This window comes from Aspergillus pseudodeflectus (assembly GCF_044049435.1).
Source record: "Aspergillus pseudodeflectus strain CBS 756.74 chromosome Unknown BJX68scaffold_4, whole genome shotgun sequence".
Taxonomy (NCBI): domain Eukaryota; kingdom Fungi; phylum Ascomycota; class Eurotiomycetes; order Eurotiales; family Aspergillaceae; genus Aspergillus; species Aspergillus pseudodeflectus.
In genome coordinates, this window is record NW_027263780.1 from 772,105 (window position 1) to 790,225 (window position 18,121).

The 18,121-nt window shown below is 53.2% G+C and overlaps 8 protein-coding genes across 8 annotated transcripts; 3 read left to right on the forward strand and 5 right to left on the reverse strand.

Annotated features, from left to right (window-relative positions):
• Positions 1 to 1,368: 1,368 nt before the first annotated feature.
• Positions 1,369 to 4,702, reverse strand: BJX68DRAFT_143987 (uncharacterized protein). The gene is made up of 4 exons (XM_071036531.1): positions 3,916 to 4,702; positions 3,844 to 3,862; positions 2,724 to 3,795; positions 1,369 to 2,665 (listed from the first exon to the last, which is right to left on the reverse strand). The coding sequence occupies exons 1-4, from the start codon at positions 4,548 to 4,550 to the stop codon at positions 1,497 to 1,499; spliced, it is 2,895 nt and encodes a 964-aa protein (XP_070903883.1). The 5' UTR covers positions 4,551 to 4,702; the 3' UTR covers positions 1,369 to 1,496.
• Position 4,703: 1 nt separating this feature from the next.
• On the forward strand, positions 4,704 to 6,796 carry BJX68DRAFT_144019 (uncharacterized protein). Its single transcript, XM_071036533.1, has 4 exons — positions 4,704 to 4,947; positions 4,998 to 5,530; positions 5,577 to 5,849; positions 5,896 to 6,796. The coding sequence occupies exons 1-4, from the start codon at positions 4,766 to 4,768 to the stop codon at positions 6,744 to 6,746; spliced, it is 1,839 nt and encodes a 612-aa protein (XP_070903884.1). The 5' UTR covers positions 4,704 to 4,765; the 3' UTR covers positions 6,747 to 6,796.
• On the reverse strand, positions 6,692 to 7,798 carry BJX68DRAFT_144061 (lipid droplet assembly factor 1). Its single transcript, XM_071036534.1, has one exon. The coding sequence runs from the start codon at positions 7,591 to 7,593 to the stop codon at positions 6,847 to 6,849; it is 747 nt and encodes a 248-aa protein (XP_070903885.1). The 5' UTR covers positions 7,594 to 7,798; the 3' UTR covers positions 6,692 to 6,846.
• On the forward strand, positions 7,799 to 9,569 carry BJX68DRAFT_277635 (zinc-dependent alcohol dehydrogenase family protein). Its single transcript, XM_071048367.1, has 4 exons — positions 7,799 to 8,297; positions 8,365 to 8,754; positions 8,827 to 9,273; positions 9,324 to 9,569. Exons 1-4 carry the CDS (start codon positions 8,139 to 8,141, stop codon positions 9,366 to 9,368), a joined length of 1,041 nt encoding a protein of 346 aa, XP_070903886.1. The 5' UTR covers positions 7,799 to 8,138; the 3' UTR covers positions 9,369 to 9,569.
• Position 9,570: 1 nt separating this feature from the next.
• On the reverse strand, positions 9,571 to 11,188 carry BJX68DRAFT_144117 (uncharacterized protein). Its single transcript, XM_071036535.1, has one exon. It carries the CDS (start codon positions 10,885 to 10,887, stop codon positions 9,658 to 9,660), a length of 1,230 nt encoding a protein of 409 aa, XP_070903887.1. The 5' UTR covers positions 10,888 to 11,188; the 3' UTR covers positions 9,571 to 9,657.
• A 300-nt stretch (positions 11,189 to 11,488) lies between these two features.
• Positions 11,489 to 13,172, forward strand: BJX68DRAFT_277637 (purine-cytosine permease family protein; the record flags this gene model as incomplete). Its single annotated transcript, XM_071048368.1, has 4 exons — positions 11,489 to 11,679; positions 11,734 to 11,907; positions 11,957 to 12,596; positions 12,644 to 13,172. 4 exons carry the CDS (start codon positions 11,489 to 11,491, stop codon positions 13,127 to 13,129), a joined length of 1,491 nt encoding a protein of 496 aa, XP_070903888.1. The 3' UTR covers positions 13,130 to 13,172.
• BJX68DRAFT_227518 (Zn(II)2Cys6 transcription factor) lies at positions 13,120 to 15,128 on the reverse strand. The gene is made up of 4 exons (XM_071038683.1): positions 14,866 to 15,128; positions 14,544 to 14,816; positions 13,830 to 14,494; positions 13,120 to 13,785 (listed from the first exon to the last, which is right to left on the reverse strand). The coding sequence occupies exons 1-4, from the start codon at positions 15,048 to 15,050 to the stop codon at positions 13,217 to 13,219; spliced, it is 1,692 nt and encodes a 563-aa protein (XP_070903889.1). The 5' UTR covers positions 15,051 to 15,128; the 3' UTR covers positions 13,120 to 13,216.
• Positions 15,129 to 15,481: 353 nt separating this feature from the next.
• BJX68DRAFT_227519 (amino acid permease/ SLC12A domain-containing protein) lies at positions 15,482 to 17,614 on the reverse strand. The gene is made up of 2 exons (XM_071038684.1): positions 16,951 to 17,614; positions 15,482 to 16,867 (listed from the first exon to the last, which is right to left on the reverse strand). The coding sequence occupies exons 1-2, from the start codon at positions 17,436 to 17,438 to the stop codon at positions 15,679 to 15,681; spliced, it is 1,677 nt and encodes a 558-aa protein (XP_070903890.1). The 5' UTR covers positions 17,439 to 17,614; the 3' UTR covers positions 15,482 to 15,678.
• Positions 17,615 to 18,121: the final 507 nt, after the last annotated feature.

An 18,121-nucleotide genomic window follows, 5' to 3' on the forward strand; every position in this document is an offset into this window, starting at 1 on the left:
GGTGGTGACGGAGGAATGATATGTTCTTGAAGAGGACGATTCTCATTGATGATGATCCATCAACGACAACAGACTGGATCATCCTATTTATACCCCGGTCCTTCACTAATACTACTATACTCCAGACAACCAAAGACCCTCCCACAAAGTGAACCCTCTCTTCGACAGAGATGATCAGCTCAAACTGACTCTCGCTATGGCATATCCATATCCTACGATCTTCATATCCACATGCACTTCGTATTCCTGGCGATCCAATCACACCAACAGATCTCCAACCCCAGACTTTCTCCCCGCATACCAGGGGCCAGGTGCCTCACACTACTGAATGCCAAGGCGAACCACACATTCTCAGTTGGAGAATACGGCCAATTACCCCCTCCACCTAACCCAATGCTACGTGGACACCAGATCTCGTATATGCGCTCTGCAAGGGACACACTACAATGCAGGGCATGGCGATGTGATGGCTTGTCAATAAGCAGCTGCCACAAGTGATTCGCCGGGGGAGGAGACGCGGTGAGGACGGCAAGAGGTTTCGCTGGAATGCCTGCCATCCCTTGGACCTTGGATTGCTCACCTCGTCGTATACCTCTCCTGTCCGATTGCCTATAGTACTGCCCTTGCGTTGGGCTGCGAAGAGTCGCATTCAGACATGCCTGATACTCCGGGTTCTACCTAGGGTACTAATTCTCTCCTACTGTGATGGGGGCGATAGGTCGAAAGTGGATGATATTGCAGCTACGCAGTTGCATTGACCAAGCTTATTCCGATGCTTTGAAGAGATGTGCTATCAGGTGGGCGAACCGGGTGAAGAACAGGATCTCCCTTGCGTTGCGCGCAAGCCTGGAGACCGACGGAGCCGGCAAATATTCAGCGCAAAGTCTCTGCCCACGATGCTTGGGGACGTAGTCTCTTTACCTAGTGGTACCACCCGTATATATGGGTTAGGCTAGGATGTCCAAGGCCTGTTTCTTTATAGATCCTTGAGCGTGTGCGAGGAAGGTGCATGTGCTGGCCCCGCCGTGGATCCAGGTCGCGGCATCCTTGTGGGAGAGCTATAAGCAATTCATCGTATAGAGGGAAGGAGCGACCGCTGTCCATAGTCACCAGAATCAAGCGAGACCCTTCTCCCCTATCTGGTCCGTCCACCACCTATAATGGGGTTCACTGGGTACTCAAACTAGGACCGGACAGTGCTTTGGGCTTGAGAGATGATGTTGGACATGGATGTGGATAGCAGTACCATCGAACCTTACGGAATATCTCAGCAGGCTTTCCGCGTCTCTTGCGGTTGGGTATGTCTCATTTTAAGTGCAGCAAAAGTTCCAGTCTCAGCTCACTTTTAGGTCATATTCATCTCGGTCATCTCGATTCCTGGTCGTCATGAGATGTTCGGTGTGATGTTACTGCGCAAGCTTCGGTCCATGCAAGTGAGAAACAGCAATTTCTGTTGTTGACGCTATTGAAGGCAATGTCCAATATATACAGTGAACTCAATAATCATCGTCCGAGTCACTTTCACTAGAATCCGAGTCCACCTTCTTTCCTTTGTTGTCATGAGCATATAAACTCCCACCAGCAGGACCATGAGGGGGACTATTTCCCGACCGCGAACGCCGAGCACCAGACACAGACACAGACAGCAAGCCACGGTAGTCCTTCTGTGCTGGGGCCATATTATCCGGATCGAATCCGTCATCTCGCAGAGCCTCCTCCTGCGCCAGCACGGTATCCGACCCCCGGACACTGACCATGTAGTCTTCAAAGTCCTTGGCTGTCTTGGCGATCTTCCTGAAGTTCCCGCGGGTCAATTTGATCGTCATGTATTTTTCTTTTCCTGATGCTTCGGCGTCTTCTTCTGTCATCCCGTTCTCGCGGAGTTTGATGGTCCGATCGTGCTGTCCCAGCGCGATGGCTGTTTGGAAGGCGTTGCGGATCTGTCGGCCGTTCCAGGTCGTCCCTGAGGCTGCGTGGAGCTTATAGTGCTTATCTGCGAACCCGAATAACTCGGCTTTGTTGAACACTATCTTGACCTTTTTTTCTGCGTTTTCTCGAGCAATCCGGTTGAGCTGGTTCTCCCAAATTGACCGAGTCGACTCGATGCTGATGGTCGGATACCTGAGACAAATATGGACGCGGGACTTGAAAGCCTCATCTATGACGCCGATGCGATTCGTCGTCAGGAAGAGGATTCCCGAGTAGTACTCGAGGACGCGGAGGAAAACAGACACCAGTGCGTTTCGGTTCATGTCGCGCCAGTCGCGCTTCATCAGAAACACGTCAGCCTCGTCCAGCAACAGCACGCAGCCCCATTTATTTGCCAGCGCAAAGTGTTTGCTCAATTTCGTCTCGATCTGGCGTGGCGTGAGGCCGATGTCGCCGCAGGTGATGGAGTAGAGCGGCCTCTTCGTGTACAGGGCGATCAACTCGGCTGTGCTTGTCTTTCCCACGCCTGGGGGCCCATGGAGGAGGATAAACAATCCGCGACCCTTGCCCTGCACGAGGTCCATTGAGGTTTTCTGCCTGTTTTCCGACGTGTGGCTCTGGACTAGTGCAATCAAGAGGTCACGGTAGTTTTCCGGAATTACAAGGTCATCAAAGCTGTTTTGGAGAGCCGAATCACTTTTGTCAATCGCTTGAACACACTCGACGTCGACGAAATCTAGGGGTATAGGTTAAGGTAATCCTCTCTTGATACGGATCTGGGAGATTTTCCTTACACCATTTGCGAGCCTGGAAAGCGTAGGCTAGAATATGAGACGGTAGGAGCTGACAAAGCTCTGGAGACAAGCCTGCTGCCTCCTCGAAGGGGATGGTATTAAGAGACTCTGAATGCGCATCCATTGCCTGGAGCGCAAGTACTTTATCGACAAAAGCGTGGTCTGTTCTTTCTGGCTTACGGGAGCGACGTGGCAATTCCCGGGCCGGACGTGAAGGTCGGCTGTAGTCATACACGGTCAGATTATCGCGGCGATCGAAGAGTTCTTCAACACGAGCCCTTGTAACCGATGGCTTGTATTTCGCCCCAATAGCCCGGTACCCTGTTTTGACATCAATGTATATCTCTCCCTGGAGCTCCGACGGGGTAGGCTTTGTCCAGGATGGACGGTATGCGGTGCCGTCACACCTCATGTGGCCTTGACAGGCAATATAACGTTTCCCTCTCGCAGCCATCCGATTTTGAATGTCTTGGCCGAGTGAGAGAAACTTTACAGGGAATATATTGAGGGCGATTATATCTTTCTCTCCTGGGAAGTAGTGAATCGGAACTTGTGCTGAAGCGGGCCCGATAGACGTCCCGTCAAAGTCTAGATGCACGCAGGACACATAAAAGGCGTTATAATCGGGATCCTCGCCTTCGCTATCTGAGCCTCCAGAATAATCTGACTCAGAGAGTGCTCTGGCAGGGCGTCTGGGAGCACGCGCTGGTGGTGCAAGAGCCGGACCAATGCCCTGCCGAGCTTCGAGGACCCTATAAAGCTGCTCATGACCTTCATTCTTGGACAAAACCAGATCTCCCGGGTGGAAGACATGCCAGAGGTCGTCAAAGGATATTTTCGTCAGTGAGGCCTCGCGTAATGATTGTCGTAGCAAGATCAGAGGTTGAAAATCGATCGCCAGAATCTCTTGTAAGCAGCGAAGATGGTCGACGGGGTTTCCACGCTCTTCTCTAAAGGACTGGATCTGGTTATGGTCATCCGGATAACGAGAAGTTGGAATTTGAGCTGGAGCTGGAGCTGGAGCCGGAGCACTAGGTTTAGGTAGCGATATCTCTGCGTAAGCTACCAATATCTGTTCTGATCAGCAGTTATACCTGGGCTCAGTGACGAGGTTGCAGACTTTGAAAGGATGTGTTATTCTGTTGACAATCAGCTCAAGTCCGGAGATCTCACGCTGTCTGCTCACACTTACATCAGAGGGTCCGGGAAAGTTGCCACAGCCACGCCCAAGACTTCTGCCAACCGCTCGATCACGGATGGAGAATTGATTTGAACCGCCCAAGGGCAGTCGACGTGCTGCCGCAGCCCATTCGTACGTCCTACCGAAGATTTGTCCGTGCTCGAGGCAGCATTAACCACGGCGTCAGGCACCACACTCTGGTAATAGACGTCGATGGAGCTGGCAGTGTCCCGTGCTATTTGCGCAAGATGGCCTGCGACTAGGCGCTTGACACGGGGCTTGAGAGGCCTCTTCTGATACTCCTCATACGATACATCCGATGCGGCGTAGTAATTATCTCCTTTGCGCCTCAATGTTGCTCCCTTGGGAATTTTTGTTGCACGTGAACGAGGAAGTCGGAACTTCCCATCCCTTGTCGAATCTGAGGTTATCGACTCTGAGTCCTCTTCTTCCGGAGCCTCTGAATCTGGAGGCATGGGGGTTTCATCTGACTCTTGGATCCTCTCTGCCGGGATGCTATCCGTGGGGAATTGCCCCGCATCCTCAGCGTCTCCAAGATCTGCCTCGTCGATAATATTGGGGGCTCGGGGAGATTTTGGAGGTGAAGGTGAACGCGGGACTGGTACAGAAATAGCTTTGGGCGACATCCTGAAGCGAGGCTTGACAACAGCAGGAGCGATGGAGGTGGGAAAATCAAAAGGAGGTGCGTTGATGTTGGGCGATTACCTGATTACCCCTCCTCAGCCGCAGCGCTAATGTATGCGCCCAGGTGAGGCTGAGAACAAAATGGAACCGAGCCGCTGCCAGCTTCCCCAGTTGAACGATTGCAACCGTATCTCGCGACAGTTTCACGATCGGAACCATGGATCTGGATACTACCAAAGCTAACGACAGTGGACAGACCGACGTCGTACGCTTTATGCGGGGGCTCGATGGGCGGGACCATCCGGCGCTAGACACCAGAGTCCGAACAGGCGTCGCCTACGATATTAACACAAAGCGCTGGACCAGGACCCTGAAGGCCAATTCGAGTGCGAGCGATGAGTGAGCCAGGATGCCTTTTTCCAACTGTAGTATACTGATCCTCGATCCAGTGATCTCAACGAAATTTACAAGGACTGCTTTACTGCCCGCGATAGCTTCCTGGAAATTGTCGACAACTACCGGCAGAAGCATGGCCAGCAGCCAATCCAGCATAACCTGAGCCATGACTGGAAAGACGTTGAAACGACCATGACCCAGGCCTGTGATGTCCTCGACGGCCTGGCGGCCAGTGACCAGGACGTTCAAGGCTTCACTGGCAAGATCCGGAGAGCGTTTCGAGCTCTCTGCAGAAATGCAAAAGATGCGAAAGTCTTCATCGCTTTTATACCTTCGAACTTTGCGTTTAGCGCGGCGCTCTGTGCTGGTCTGCAGACGCTCTTCACTGCGATGGAGCAGGCTGGTTATCACCGAGGTGTCGTTTACAGAACCCTCGAGCGGCTTCCTGTCATCTTGAATGATCGAGCCGTGTCACTGGAAAACCTTCCAGAGGATGAGGAAATACATCGAAGGATGGCGAATCTTTACGAGGCCACTCTGAAGACCTTACAAATCATCCTCAAGTGGTTCTACAAGAACTCTCTTAGTAGGTTATCTGGACGTTTGGAATTTGCTTCTACTAAGATAGACAGAGTCTGGCTTGCGAGCCCTGGTAAAGCCATCAGAACAATCCGACAAACTCAACGACTGCCTGGAAGAGGTCAAGTGGTGGGCCGAGCAAGTAAAAGAAAGAGCCCTCTTTCTCTCGCAGAAACTCGGGGACCAGTCCCTGCAGTTACAGTACGAGACGGTCTATCTTCAGCAAGCCGCGATTGACATGCAAAATCACGTAGGCGGCGATGTGCAAGAAGTGTTGCGTCGTCTCGAGGTTCTTAACGATCTTGCCACCGTTCTCGTGGACACTGGTAGGTAATACCAACACGGGCTTGTACCGTGACTGACTCTGTATAGCGAACCAAATATCTACGCGAGTGCAGCAATCTAGACCACATAAGGCCGCACCACGGATCAGGTCAAGGCCGATCACGCCCTCGGGCGTGGTGGAGGAGCTGCTAAAGCGATTCGAATACGATGCCTCCGTGATACCACGGGATTGCACAAACCTATTGAAGCTGAATCCAGACAAGGATGATCTAGATCAGGACAGACTCATGGCAATGATTCAAAGCCCTAGATTACGCTCCTGGCTGGCCATCGACGAATCCTCAACGCTCCTAATCAACGGACAGGGGCGGCCGACGCCAAAATCCGAAGTCTCCTACACAGCTGCCAAACTCTTCGAGTCTCTCATTCGCATTGCAGCTGAGCAGCCGAGCGTTGTTGCCTTGGCTTACTTCTGCGGACAGCACCGGCGGCTCTCCGATGTATACGCCAACCCTTCTGAACTCATCATGAGCCTGCTGCTACAGCTTATTGATAGATATCGTGGCTTTTTGCAAGGCGAACTAGAGCGATGTCTCCAGGATGTGGACCCTCGCAGTGTAGTTAGTCTCTGCCAGGCTTTTCATCGATTGGTGGGGAGGTTACCCAACGATATATTCCTCTATGTTGTCGTTGATGGGCTCAGTTTCTTCACGGACCCAGCCGATAGACGAGAACAGACTGCCACGATAATTCACCAGCTTGTTGGCTTGCACGCAGAGTCAACCAAGGCTACCGTGAAGCTTTTATTCACATGTCCAACAAGGGCATCATTTGTCGAGGATATGTTCGAAGAGGAGGAAATCGTGAATCTACCACGGAATCCGAAGCCGAGCCAATGGAGCCAATCAAGGTGGAAAAATTTCTTGGTACACAGATAAAGCAAGACTGGTATTATACACTGAAATAGCAGACGCTGAGAAACCAGAGCTATACACGCATCTCCTAACACGACTATGAGCAGAAGCATCAACCCCAATCTTACTGCTTCTTCTCCTCACCTCCGGTATCACCACCACTTTCTCCCCCTTCTTTTGCCGTTTCCTGTTCTTCCTTCTCCCTCTCCCTGGCCTCCTCCTCTTCCTTTTCTCTCTGAACATTCGCAAGCCAAAACCTCTCCATAACACCCCCCAAAAACAAGCGATCAATCCAGCGCACAAGCCCAAAAACAAACCACCCCCAGCCCCAGAGACTAATCCCCAAAAGACTCGCAACAAGCACAATGGGACCCAGAATGAGCAACGAAAGCACCACCCAAACAATCATCGCAACCGCTGCGAAAATCAACGTCCCCGCAATAAACAGCACCAGCGGAATCCCCACACACAGCAGCTGCGCCGCAATAAACGACCCCGCAATCGGGTGCTCGATCGCCGTCCGGTACATGGCGGCCTGCCGCTCCGGCGGGATGAGCCATGTCACGAAGCGGCGCACGGCGGCTTCGAAGATGTCGATTCCGCGCGGGATGAGGCCCTTCACCCAGGTGACGAAGTTGGTCCAGATGGCGGACCACGAGGGGATGGTGACGTTGTTGCGCTCGTTGGTCGGGGGTTCGTCCTTGGGGAATGCGCCCGGGACGGCGGAGTTGGTTGTTGAGGTCGCTGCGTCGGTTACGGGTTTTGTGGTGTCTTGCACGGTGTCTGTTGCGGGTTTTGTCGCGCTTGAGACGGCGTTTGTCGCTTGGTTGGTTGCTTGGCCGAGGCCGGAGGTTACGGTGTTGAGGGACATTTTTGCTTGGGTTCCTGGCGGGGAGGGAGGGTCCCTTGATGAATCGAGGACTTTCCGAGAAAAGAAGGATGATGGATTGGATCAGGAGGATGAAGGCAAAAGTGCATGTTTATATAACCGTTGGAGCGAGATATCAGGAAAACGGCCGGGATGACGTAGTGGGGCAGCAGCCATGCGGTATGATGTGGTGTGGTGCGGGCTGCTGATCGTGGGGTATAACGGCGCCTACTATACGCGACATGGATAAAATCTCCAATCCATCGCTATACTCGATCCACCGTGTACAATTCAAGCGAAGGGGAAAAGAGAGCTCCATAACTTTAAGCTTAAGAATGCGGATCTTCTCGAGTCTAGCCATGAATTACGTCCTCGAGTCCACAGTGAATTACGTTCTCGAGTCCAGCAAAGAATTACGTCAAAATCTTCAGAGCAGTGGTATAACAACAGCCCCGCCGGCCACCGAAGAGAAACTGTCTGAACACTGAGCAAGCTGCCGAAATTCGAGACGACTTTTGAGCAAAGATTGCGAATCGAACATTGGAAAAATGCCCCCCTCGTCGCAGAAGCAGTGGACTGTCCATGGCGGAAAGGACTTTGATGGGCTCAAGTATGGCGATGGCCCTGTGCCCAAGGTCGGAGAGAACGACGTCCTCGTGAAGCTCCACGGTGCTTCTCTCAATTACCGTGACTTGACCATTCCCAAGGTATCTCTCCAATCTCTCTTCCCCTTCCTAGCCCTCCCGAACGTGATCTAACAGATCTGTCATCCAGGACATGTACCCCTTCCCCCTCGACTTGCCCGTCGTCCCCGGATCCGACGGAGCCGGCGAGGTCGTCGAGGTCGGATCGAAAGTGAAACTGTTCAAGAAGGGAGACAAGGTCGTTACCCTGTTCAACCAGCTGCACCAGTACGGAGCCGTCGACATCCCGGCGTCGCACTCTGGTCTCGGTGGTGTCCTCGACGGCACCCTCCGCCAGTACGGCGTCTTCCACGAGTTTGGCGTCGTCCGCGCCCCGAGCAATCTCAACTATGTCGAGTCGAGCACACTGACCTGCGCCGCGTTGACGAGCTGGAATGCGCTGTACGGATTGAAGCCGCTGCTGCCTGGAGACACTGTCCTTGTTCAGGGGACTGGCGGTGTGAGTATCTTTGCGCTGCAGGTATGGCCCACCACCACCACCCCTTACATGCCCAACACCAGTCGACGACAATGATCTGACGAAAAAAACCAGTTCGCCAAAGCCGCGGGCGCAACCGTCATCGCAACAACCTCGTCGGACGACAAGGCCAAGAAACTCAAGGAGCTCGGCGCCGACCACATCATCAACTACAAGACGCAGCCAAACTGGGGCGAGGTTGCTCGCGGCCTGACGCGCGACAAGGCTGGCGTCGACCACATCATGGAAGTCGGTGGTGCCGGAACGCTCCAGCAGAGCTTCAAGTGCATCAAGTACGAGGGCGTCATTAGTATCATTGGGTTCCTGGGCGGATTCGACCCCAAGACGGTGCCTGGTGTTCTGGATACGCTGAGCAACATTTGTACCGTGCGTGGTGTGTATGTCGGGAGCAAGGCGCTTATGCAGGATATGATCCGCGCCATTGAGGCGAATAATATTCATCCTGTTGTGGACCAGAAGGTGTTTACCCTTGACAAGGCGAGGGAGGCGTATGACTACATGGTGAGTGAGCTGTCCCTTGACAGGTGAGAGCGGTGCTAACGATTGAACAGTGGGGCAAGAACCATTTCGGAAAGTTGGGCATCAAGATCGAGTAAATGGTTATTCGGACCGAGATAGCAGATTTGAAAGGTTCTGAAAGTTGAGTCGCAAAAGTCATAACTAATAAACAAGCAGCACGTGACTATATACGCACCTGCACTATAGTCCTCCAACTCGTGCTTCTCAAATCTATCATGTATTAATGTCACCTTTTAATGCCGCTCATATTCACAAACAATGTATGACATGACATGAAACTATATGCATGCATATCAATAAATAATACCAGTTGTGCTTCACACAAACCTCACCTAAACAAAACCCTTGACCCAACAGAAAGTATTTTTAGTTCCTCTTAATCCTCTCTGCAAGCCACGGCACCTCCCCTTCAGAGTACTTGTACGCCCGGAAAACCGCATTACTCGCATACGAGAACCCAATCTTCTCCATCTCCCGCAGCTCCTCCCCACTCATAACCCCACTATAATCATTCACCTGCGGGACCACAAACTCCCAAACGACATCGCCATCAACCGTAACCTCGAAGATGCGTCCCGTCGCGGCCTCGGCGATGAGCACGTTCCCATCCTTCCCTCTCAGTTTCTGCGCAGAGCCCATAAACGGCGTGAAGAAGCCTAGCCCGCCGGTTGTGGTATCCTTGTATTCCCAGGTTATCTGTTTCGTGGTTCGGGAGACGATGATCGCGCGCGAGAAGGGGACGGCGAGACCCGGGCGGAAGACGCCGTTGTCGAGGATGAGGATGTCGCCGGTACTAGGGTTGATTTCGTGTGCGCAGTGTTGCTGGTTCACTATCGGTGCCGTGAGGTGCCAAATGACCTCGCCCGTCGCGCGGCTGATGATAAATACGGACGAAGTGTTGCGAGACGACGCAATAATGTCCCCGTTTGAATCCAGCGACACGCTGTTGATCAGCGGCCAGTGCTCGCGCGGGTAGTCTTGGTGCTGGGTGAATTTGGCGAGGTCCAGGTGGTCGATTGCGCGCCAGGACCAGAGGAGTTTTGCGCCGCCGCCACCGTTTCCTGCGTCGGAGGCTTCGAAGTCGGCCGAAAAGGACTCGTTCGATGTAGACCAGGGATCAACGAGCTTGATGCAGTCGGCGTAGACTTTCCCATCAGGCGCTTCGCTCCGTGGTATTCCGCCGCGGACGCGTGCCGCTTCCTCGTCACTCAATGGTTCAAGTGTCGTGTACAGGAGCGTCCCATCATCAAGATGATTCTGGTCATGGTGCGCATGCGGATCCTCGTATTTCCGTACAACGTTTCCCTCTGGATCAACCTGCATCATCACCCCGCCGCAATACTTCTTCCACATGGGGAAGAGGTTCGGCGAGTCCGGGTGCGCGGCATTGTATGCGAGGTTCCCGTTAGGCAAGATACGAGCATGTCGACCCGCGCGGCGAGGGAGCGTCCATTTGTGAACCTCCTCTCCGGATGGCGAGACGAGGTGTGCTGTGTTTGAGGTCAAAGGGGCATAGAGGACGTAGCCCGGAGCCACGCGGTTGGAGTCGACGCCCCGGAGGCCGAGTCCCCGTCGGCGGAAGGTGTGCTGCTCCATTGCGATTGCGCGATCAGTTGAGGATTGAGCAATGAGATGCAAGAGGAAGCAGGTCTGAGGTTAGTGCAGGCAAAGCGAAGCAATTTATGGCTACAAAAGTTCGCCAATATGTAGTGCTTTGTGCCCTAGGATCAGCTCGCCGCGGCGTGCCGTAGGTAAGATACGGCCTACATAACTGGTAGTGGGGTTCAATTTGGACAGGTAGGGCGGCATATTACATTAATACGGAGGCGCATCAAAACTTGAAGTATTGGCCGGCCACTGAAGTGGGTTTGCAATCACGTGATCCAAACCCAATCATCGCTGACTTGGCGTTTAGGCGCAGCTGGCTATTGGCTAATAACCACGTGATCTAAAGCCCTGAAGCACACCTCCATTGGATATTAACCTACCTGTCCAAATTGGAACCCACCACGAGTTATGCAGGCTAGAGGCTGTAAGCACGCAATCACTATCACAAGTAGACGACATCGGCCCGATGCCGCGGTGAAGGAACAGCGATAAGCAGGTCAGGGAAGGTGATGTAGATAAGGAGCGAGGTCCTGGCGTGGTTTGGGGTTTGCGACCCAAGCTTGCTGGACATTGAACTCGCAGCGCAGCTATGGAAACCGACAAGAGAAGCTCCTCCGTCGACAAGGCCGCGCCAGATGCGGTCTCGGACTTTGAACCAGATGTGCAGTCTTCTTCCTGGCTTCAGACGAAGCTCAAGATTGAGATGAAGGGCATTGAGCGCGTCACTGATGAGGAGCGTCAGCACAATACGACCAAGTTCTGGAATGCTTGCACTTTTTGGTATGTGTTCTCCTGAAATCCGGAGAATCAACGGAATCTATGCTGACCGTACAGGCTGAGCGCGAACATGGCTGTTGCTACGCTCAACGTCGGCTCGCTTGGGGGCATCCTGGGTCTCCCGTTCTGGGACAGCTTCGCGGTGATTCTGACAATCAACGTCGTAAGCAACCTGCTGCCAGCATGGACTGCAGCGTTCGGGTTGACAGGGTTACGAATGACGACTTTCTCGTATGTCCCGCATCTTCCTCCCTAGTTTCGCGTAGCACTAACTCGCCAGGCGCTACTCCTTCGGGTACTGGGGAAACATCCTCGTCGTCATTTTTTCCATGGTCGCAACAACCGGCTGGAACGCAATCAACTCAATCTCCGGAGCCGTTGTGCTCAACGCCCTCTCCGACGGAAAGTGCCCGACCTGGGCGGGCGTGATAATCATCTGCACGGTGGTCTGGATCGTCTGCGCGCTCGGATTGAATTGGATCCATCACCTCGATACATACGCCTGGATCTCGCCGCTGATCGTCTGGTGCGTCGCTGCCGGTACAGGCGCCTCGCAACTGACAGGGGCAGACCCGAATCCAATCAGTGGACCGAATCGGGCTGCACCGGTTCTGACGTTCGTGGCGAGTATCTTTTCGTTTGCGGTTTCGTGGATCAATTGCGCGGCGGATTATAATGTTCGCATGCCGGTTGATACGCCGCGGTATAAGATCTTCTGGGCCACGTACGTGGGCATCTTCGTTCCGACCGTGCTGGTGCAGACACTAGGCGCAGCGTTGTACTCGGGTACTCTCACCAATCCCGAATGGAGGGAGGCACATAACGAGTTCGGGGTAGGCGGTCTGCTGAAGATGGCCCTCGAACCGGCTGGGGGATTTGGAAAGTTTCTCATGGTCCTTGCGGGACTGAGTGCGATTCCGGTATGTCAAACCTCAATTGGCCCAGTTGAAGTTCCTAACGTGTGTAGAACAACATCCCGAACAACTACTCCTTTGCCCTTCACGCACAAAACTTCGGCCCATGGGCACTAAAAGTCCCCCGCGTCGTCCTGGTTACCTTCGGCTTCGTAGCAGCAATCACCATAGGCTGCTGTGCGGCCGAGTATTTTGACGACACACTGCAGACGCTTCTAAGTGTCATCGGATACTGGACAGTCATCCACATTACCCTAGTGATCGAAGAACATCTCATGTTCCGCCGCGGTTGGAAGGGATACGATCTTGATGCCTGGAATGACCCGGCCTATCTCCCATTCGGATGGGCCGCAATAGGCGCATTTGCTTTCGGCTTCGTGGGGGCTGCGCTTGGTATGAAAGTGGCGTGGTACGTTGGGCCGATTGCAAAGTTGATTGGGGATGGTGGCGCGAATATCGGGCACGAGTTGACGTTTGCCTTTTCTGCGATTTCGTTTCCCATCTTTCGGTGGATGGAGAAGCGGTATACTGGTCGGTGATGGATCAGCAGAGTGGTCTCAATATGCGGTAGACGTGATATTTAGGTAAAGTAGATTGTCAGTTCTTATAATATGCTTGTAACGTTCTCAATCCATTCCATCAGGGGGAAGGTCATGCGGAAAGAAAGCAAATCCAGGAGTTGCATCCCAAGCACCGTTGGGTGTTGCGGCGACTCCCAGAAATTCCGGAAAGCAGAAGCGAGTAAAGTCTTCAGTCAGGATATCAGTTGGGGGATTCGGCACGGTGGTCTCGACTTGGGGACGCATCTTCCGCTGCACCTGGGTGATGATGAGTCCGAATGTGTGGGCGGCGTGGCAGGGTAGTCCGATGGATTGCAGCCATTGTATCAAATTGTTGATCAACAGGTCCAGTTCGGCCACATCATGAGTCGACCCAAGATAATGCTCGGGGCTACCAAGTAGACGGCATATGGAGATGGCAGCGAATGTGATCATATGATAAATGTGGTCGCTCAAATGTCGGGTGCGCTCGTCAACGGTGTCCATAGCCAAGCGGATGATGGTCGTTGCGTGGGAAAGCATTTCGGAGACTACTGATTCCTTTGCCCGCGCAGATTTTGACTTTAAACATCTGTCATAAAGCAGGAGGTGGGAGAAATGAAAGCCCATCATCAGGAACTGCGCTCGGGGTTGTTCTAGGACGATCAGTACGGTTCGTAAGTTAGACAAAGTAACGTACCGAGAACGAAATGCCATTCCTTGCTCCAAGCCTGAAGCGCCGCCATCGACTGCGGTATATCCACCGGTCCAGCCAGGTGTTCGTATACAGTTCGATAGAGGTAGATTTCAGCGACCATTCGCAACTCGTAGTTGGTGGCGCGATCGGAGCCAACAATGGCGCGGCACCGCGCCAAGTGCCAGTCTTGCAGCATTGACCGCCGGCTGGTTCCGACAGAATAATGGAGATGGACGAGGCAGATGTGGTTCCAGAGGAACCAGCGATTTAGAATATCCCGGTTAAGCCCTGCCGTAGATGACGTTGCGCCAATCACTGCTGAGAACAAAGAGCTTGACTGGCAGTGTTGCAGAGCGAAGCCGCTGAGTAACCAGCTATCTATGCTGAGGGGCACTTGCCCGACCGTTGTGGACCACATGCATAGTATCAGGGCAGCCTGGAAGAACTCGAGCGGCTGAGGAGACACAAGGAGTGCATTCTGAACAAGTGAACGAGCACATTCGTAAAGCTTCGGAGCGAGCGTCGCGGCAAGATCTTGAGACGTATGCCGCACAGCAATCAGACAACATGCACTGAAAAGAAGCGGCGATTTTCTCAGCTGGCCTAGCAGGTCTTGGAGGTCTTCGTCAGGGTCAAACAAGACCCAGCGGCCGTAATGCTCCTGGAATCTGCACGGGTTAGCATCCATCATTGCTAGCAAACGCGGAGGACACAGACATGGAGACGAGGTGCAAAGCAAGATCTGGAGGAACAAGGCCATCAAGGGCAATGGGCTGGGATGTATTTGGTAGCTCAATGCCGGTGTCTGCTGCCAATTCACGGATTACCATGACAGGAGCCGCGGAGGAGTCGGCACTTTTTGGCACGGGGACTGGCTCTGTTGCAGTCGCTCGATTATTTGCATTGTGGTCTGGATTATCGTCAAAGATGTGGGAGTCCTCTCCAAGCCGATCAAGAAGACGAGCGACGACCTTTTCCAGGCGTTCCAAACTAGCACATACTGAGTTTCAGGTCAAGGAAATAAAAACGGGAAACGTACCGTGAGACGGTGCTAGAGTCGGGTATCGGATGATCCTCGAGTGCATCTTGAGTAAAAGAACACCGCTGTCTAAGTCGCTCGCATCTGAGGCATGGACCTCCGGTGACGCCTGATTCGTAACAGCGGGTCTTTTGTTTCCTACAGGAAGCACAGGCCCTCGAGGCGCGGCCTCTATCCGGAGGCATATTTAATGAGGCTATAGTCGGGCGACCCGCATGTCAAGCACACAGGGGGTCAGAATCATCAAACTAAAAGTCAAATGGGATTGAGGATGTGGTTGAAGATAAGGATGGCGAGCTCAGCACGCGATAGACAAAATACGCGCTAGCTTGGTCGGGAATAGCCGATCAATATTGACGCCTGAGGCACCAATATTCTGTATGGCTTGCGAGGCCGCGGAATTGCTCAGACGCTCCCTTAGAAATGTGTTTTTTTTCTTGCTTAAGCCCTTCCTCTAATATTTTAGTGTATGTTAAAACCCTCATCAGTTTTTTTATTATAAAGTAAACGTTGAGCTTGCCTAAAGCCTTTTAATGAAGGCCTAGATGAAAGTCTTGATGAAAGTCTCGATAAAGGTCTCGATAAAGGTCTCGATAAAGGCCTCAATGAGGAATTGTTTTAGATTGAGGTTTGCGTAGAACGCACAACTGGTATCATTCGTCGATATGCATGGATATAGTAGCACGTTATGTCATAGTATAGCAAAAGTGATCTAAAACCACCTCTCTTCCCACCCAGTAGATCAATGTACAGACCAAAGCCTTGGCTAACCTCTCCTATCTACAACACCCTCTTCATCTAACCTCAACGCACCTAAACCTCCTGAGACCTTACGTTCTTCCTCCGCTTCAACGGCCCAAGCATCTCCTCCCAGAACCCAGTCGGCGGCTCAACGATCGACAAGTCTTCCTCATACTTTGTAATCTCCGGGGCCTCCCAAACAAGATCCGCCTCGTGGGGTTTAACAAACTTGGTCCGTTTAATCAACTTCCACCCCACATAAAGAAGCGGCGTCACGCCCACCATCGTATAATTCGTGAAAAACCCATCAACGCTCCACGGCTTGAAGCTCGCGTACCCGTAACAAAACACCACGGTGGTCATCCACGCGAGACCGAGCCATGCAGAATACGGCTGGAACCAGCCTGTGTAGGGCAGCGTTGTCCGGTCGAAGCCCTGCGCTTTTGTCGCGCGGTAGAAGAAGAGGTATGTTGTGGTAATGATGATATAGTTGATGATGCCTCCGGCGGTAATCAAGTTCGTTAGCCAGGTGAGGACTGTGTTTGACGAAGAAGAGACCTGCAGGAACGAGAGGAAGGGGAAGGCCATGACGATGATGAAGCAGTAAATGGGAACTCCGGATTTCGTGCATGTGCGGAGGACACGGGGTGCGCGGCCCTCGAGGGCGAGTGAGTGGAGGATTCGCGTTGCCGTGTAGGTATATGTATTTCCCGCGGAGAAAATCGACGTAATGAGCAGCGCATTCACAACATGCGGCAACCCGTCGATCCCCAAATTCGTCATGGCAATCACATACGGAGAACCCGCGGCAGATCCAGATCCATCAGCCGTCCCCTCGATGTGAATCTTCTGAAGAGAAGTATCCATCTGCGAACAGACGATCCCGACGCAGAGCGCAGACCCGATGAAGAACGCGCCGAAGCGCCAATATACCGTCTTAAACGCCCGTTTGATATACAGTCGCGGATGCTTCGCTTCAGCAGCGACCATGGAGATATACTCGGGCCCCACGCACGCAAATCCCGCAGACCAGACGCAGGCGAGGAATCCCTCGAAGCGGCCGAGGTCACCTGATGTTCGGAATTGGGCAAAGGCACCCGGGTTGTTCCAGTAGCGGAAGCCGTAGGCGTCGCCAGCCGGGTTGCCGCCGACCATTGTGATGAAGGTGAAGAAGAAGCAGATGAAGATGAGGATGATTTTGCCTCCGGAGAGCCAGAATTCGGATTCGCCGTAGGCCTTTACGGCCAAGACGTTCAAGAGGCTTTACGTTGTTAGTGTCGATCAAAAAGTGCTAGAAAGAGTGGGGAAAGAGAAAATAGGCTTCCGGGGAAAAGGGCGCCTCACCCGTAGAGCACAATGCAAGCAGCACAAACCGCCGCAGGCGGAATATCATCCCTCCAGAACCCAAGAACCAGATTAATCGCGGTAATCTCAAACGGAATGAGGAGCGCCTCGTAAAAGAAGAAATTATAACCCGCCGCAAACCCCAGCGCATCGTCGACCCATTTCCCCGCGAGCCGGATAAACCCTCCGCTCACGGGCATGTAGATCGACATCTCCGCCAGGCAGTTGTTGACCATTGCCAGGAACCCGCAGTAGATTGTGTATGCAATGAACAGGGATCCCGGACCGCCTTTTGCCAGGGCTGCGCCGATGGATACGAAGACGGCTGTGCCGATTGAGCCGCCGATGGCGATGAGTTGGATTTGGCGGTTGGCGAGGCGGCGGTGCAGGCCTGATGCGGTCCCCGTGGATACGGTTGTAGCTTGGACATCGGCGGAATAGTCGGGCGAGCCCTTCTCCGTGGTGTAAGAGGGGGCTTTTGCGCTCATCTTGGCTGGTGGTTTCTGTCGCAGGACACGGACAGAAAAGCGTGAGAGAAAATCAAAGCAAGAAAAAAAAGAGAGAAAAACGGCGGCCTAAATGAGAGTCTTTATAGGTTGCATTGTCGGATTGGCAAAAAAAAGCGTGCGTCCCGCTTTGCCTCTGCTATGCAGTGCTGGGATAGGACGCAGGTTTCTTGTCCATAGATTCATCGCCATGCTGCAGCCTCTCGCAGGGCTTAACAGGCGGTGGTGAGCCCCAGTGCGCACGCGATGGACCGCAGACTTGCCCGAAGCAGCCTACCGTGGGGGACGGCGTGTTTGGCACAGGGCAGTGGATCCGCTGCAGGCAAATCAGGGGCGGTGCCAGGCGTCGTATCCGTGGGCGTGGCTTAGCCGGGGGACAATGGAGATTGGCTCATTAAACCTGTGGGTTGACCATCAATTTCCCGCGCTAACGTCGTCTGGGGCCCCAAATCATGAACCAAGGTATCTGAGTGAGACTGCAATTGCACTCGAAGAGTTGGGTGAGGACATTCCGAGGGATCGTACGTTTTCCTATCGCGGAGTCGTCGACGAAATAGGACAAACTGTCCAGAGGCGCAGAGTGGCCGCTTGCGGGAACGCCTCATCGCCCATGCGTATCTTATCAGCGAGCTGCATCTCACCACCTCTAACCTCAAAAAGTATGC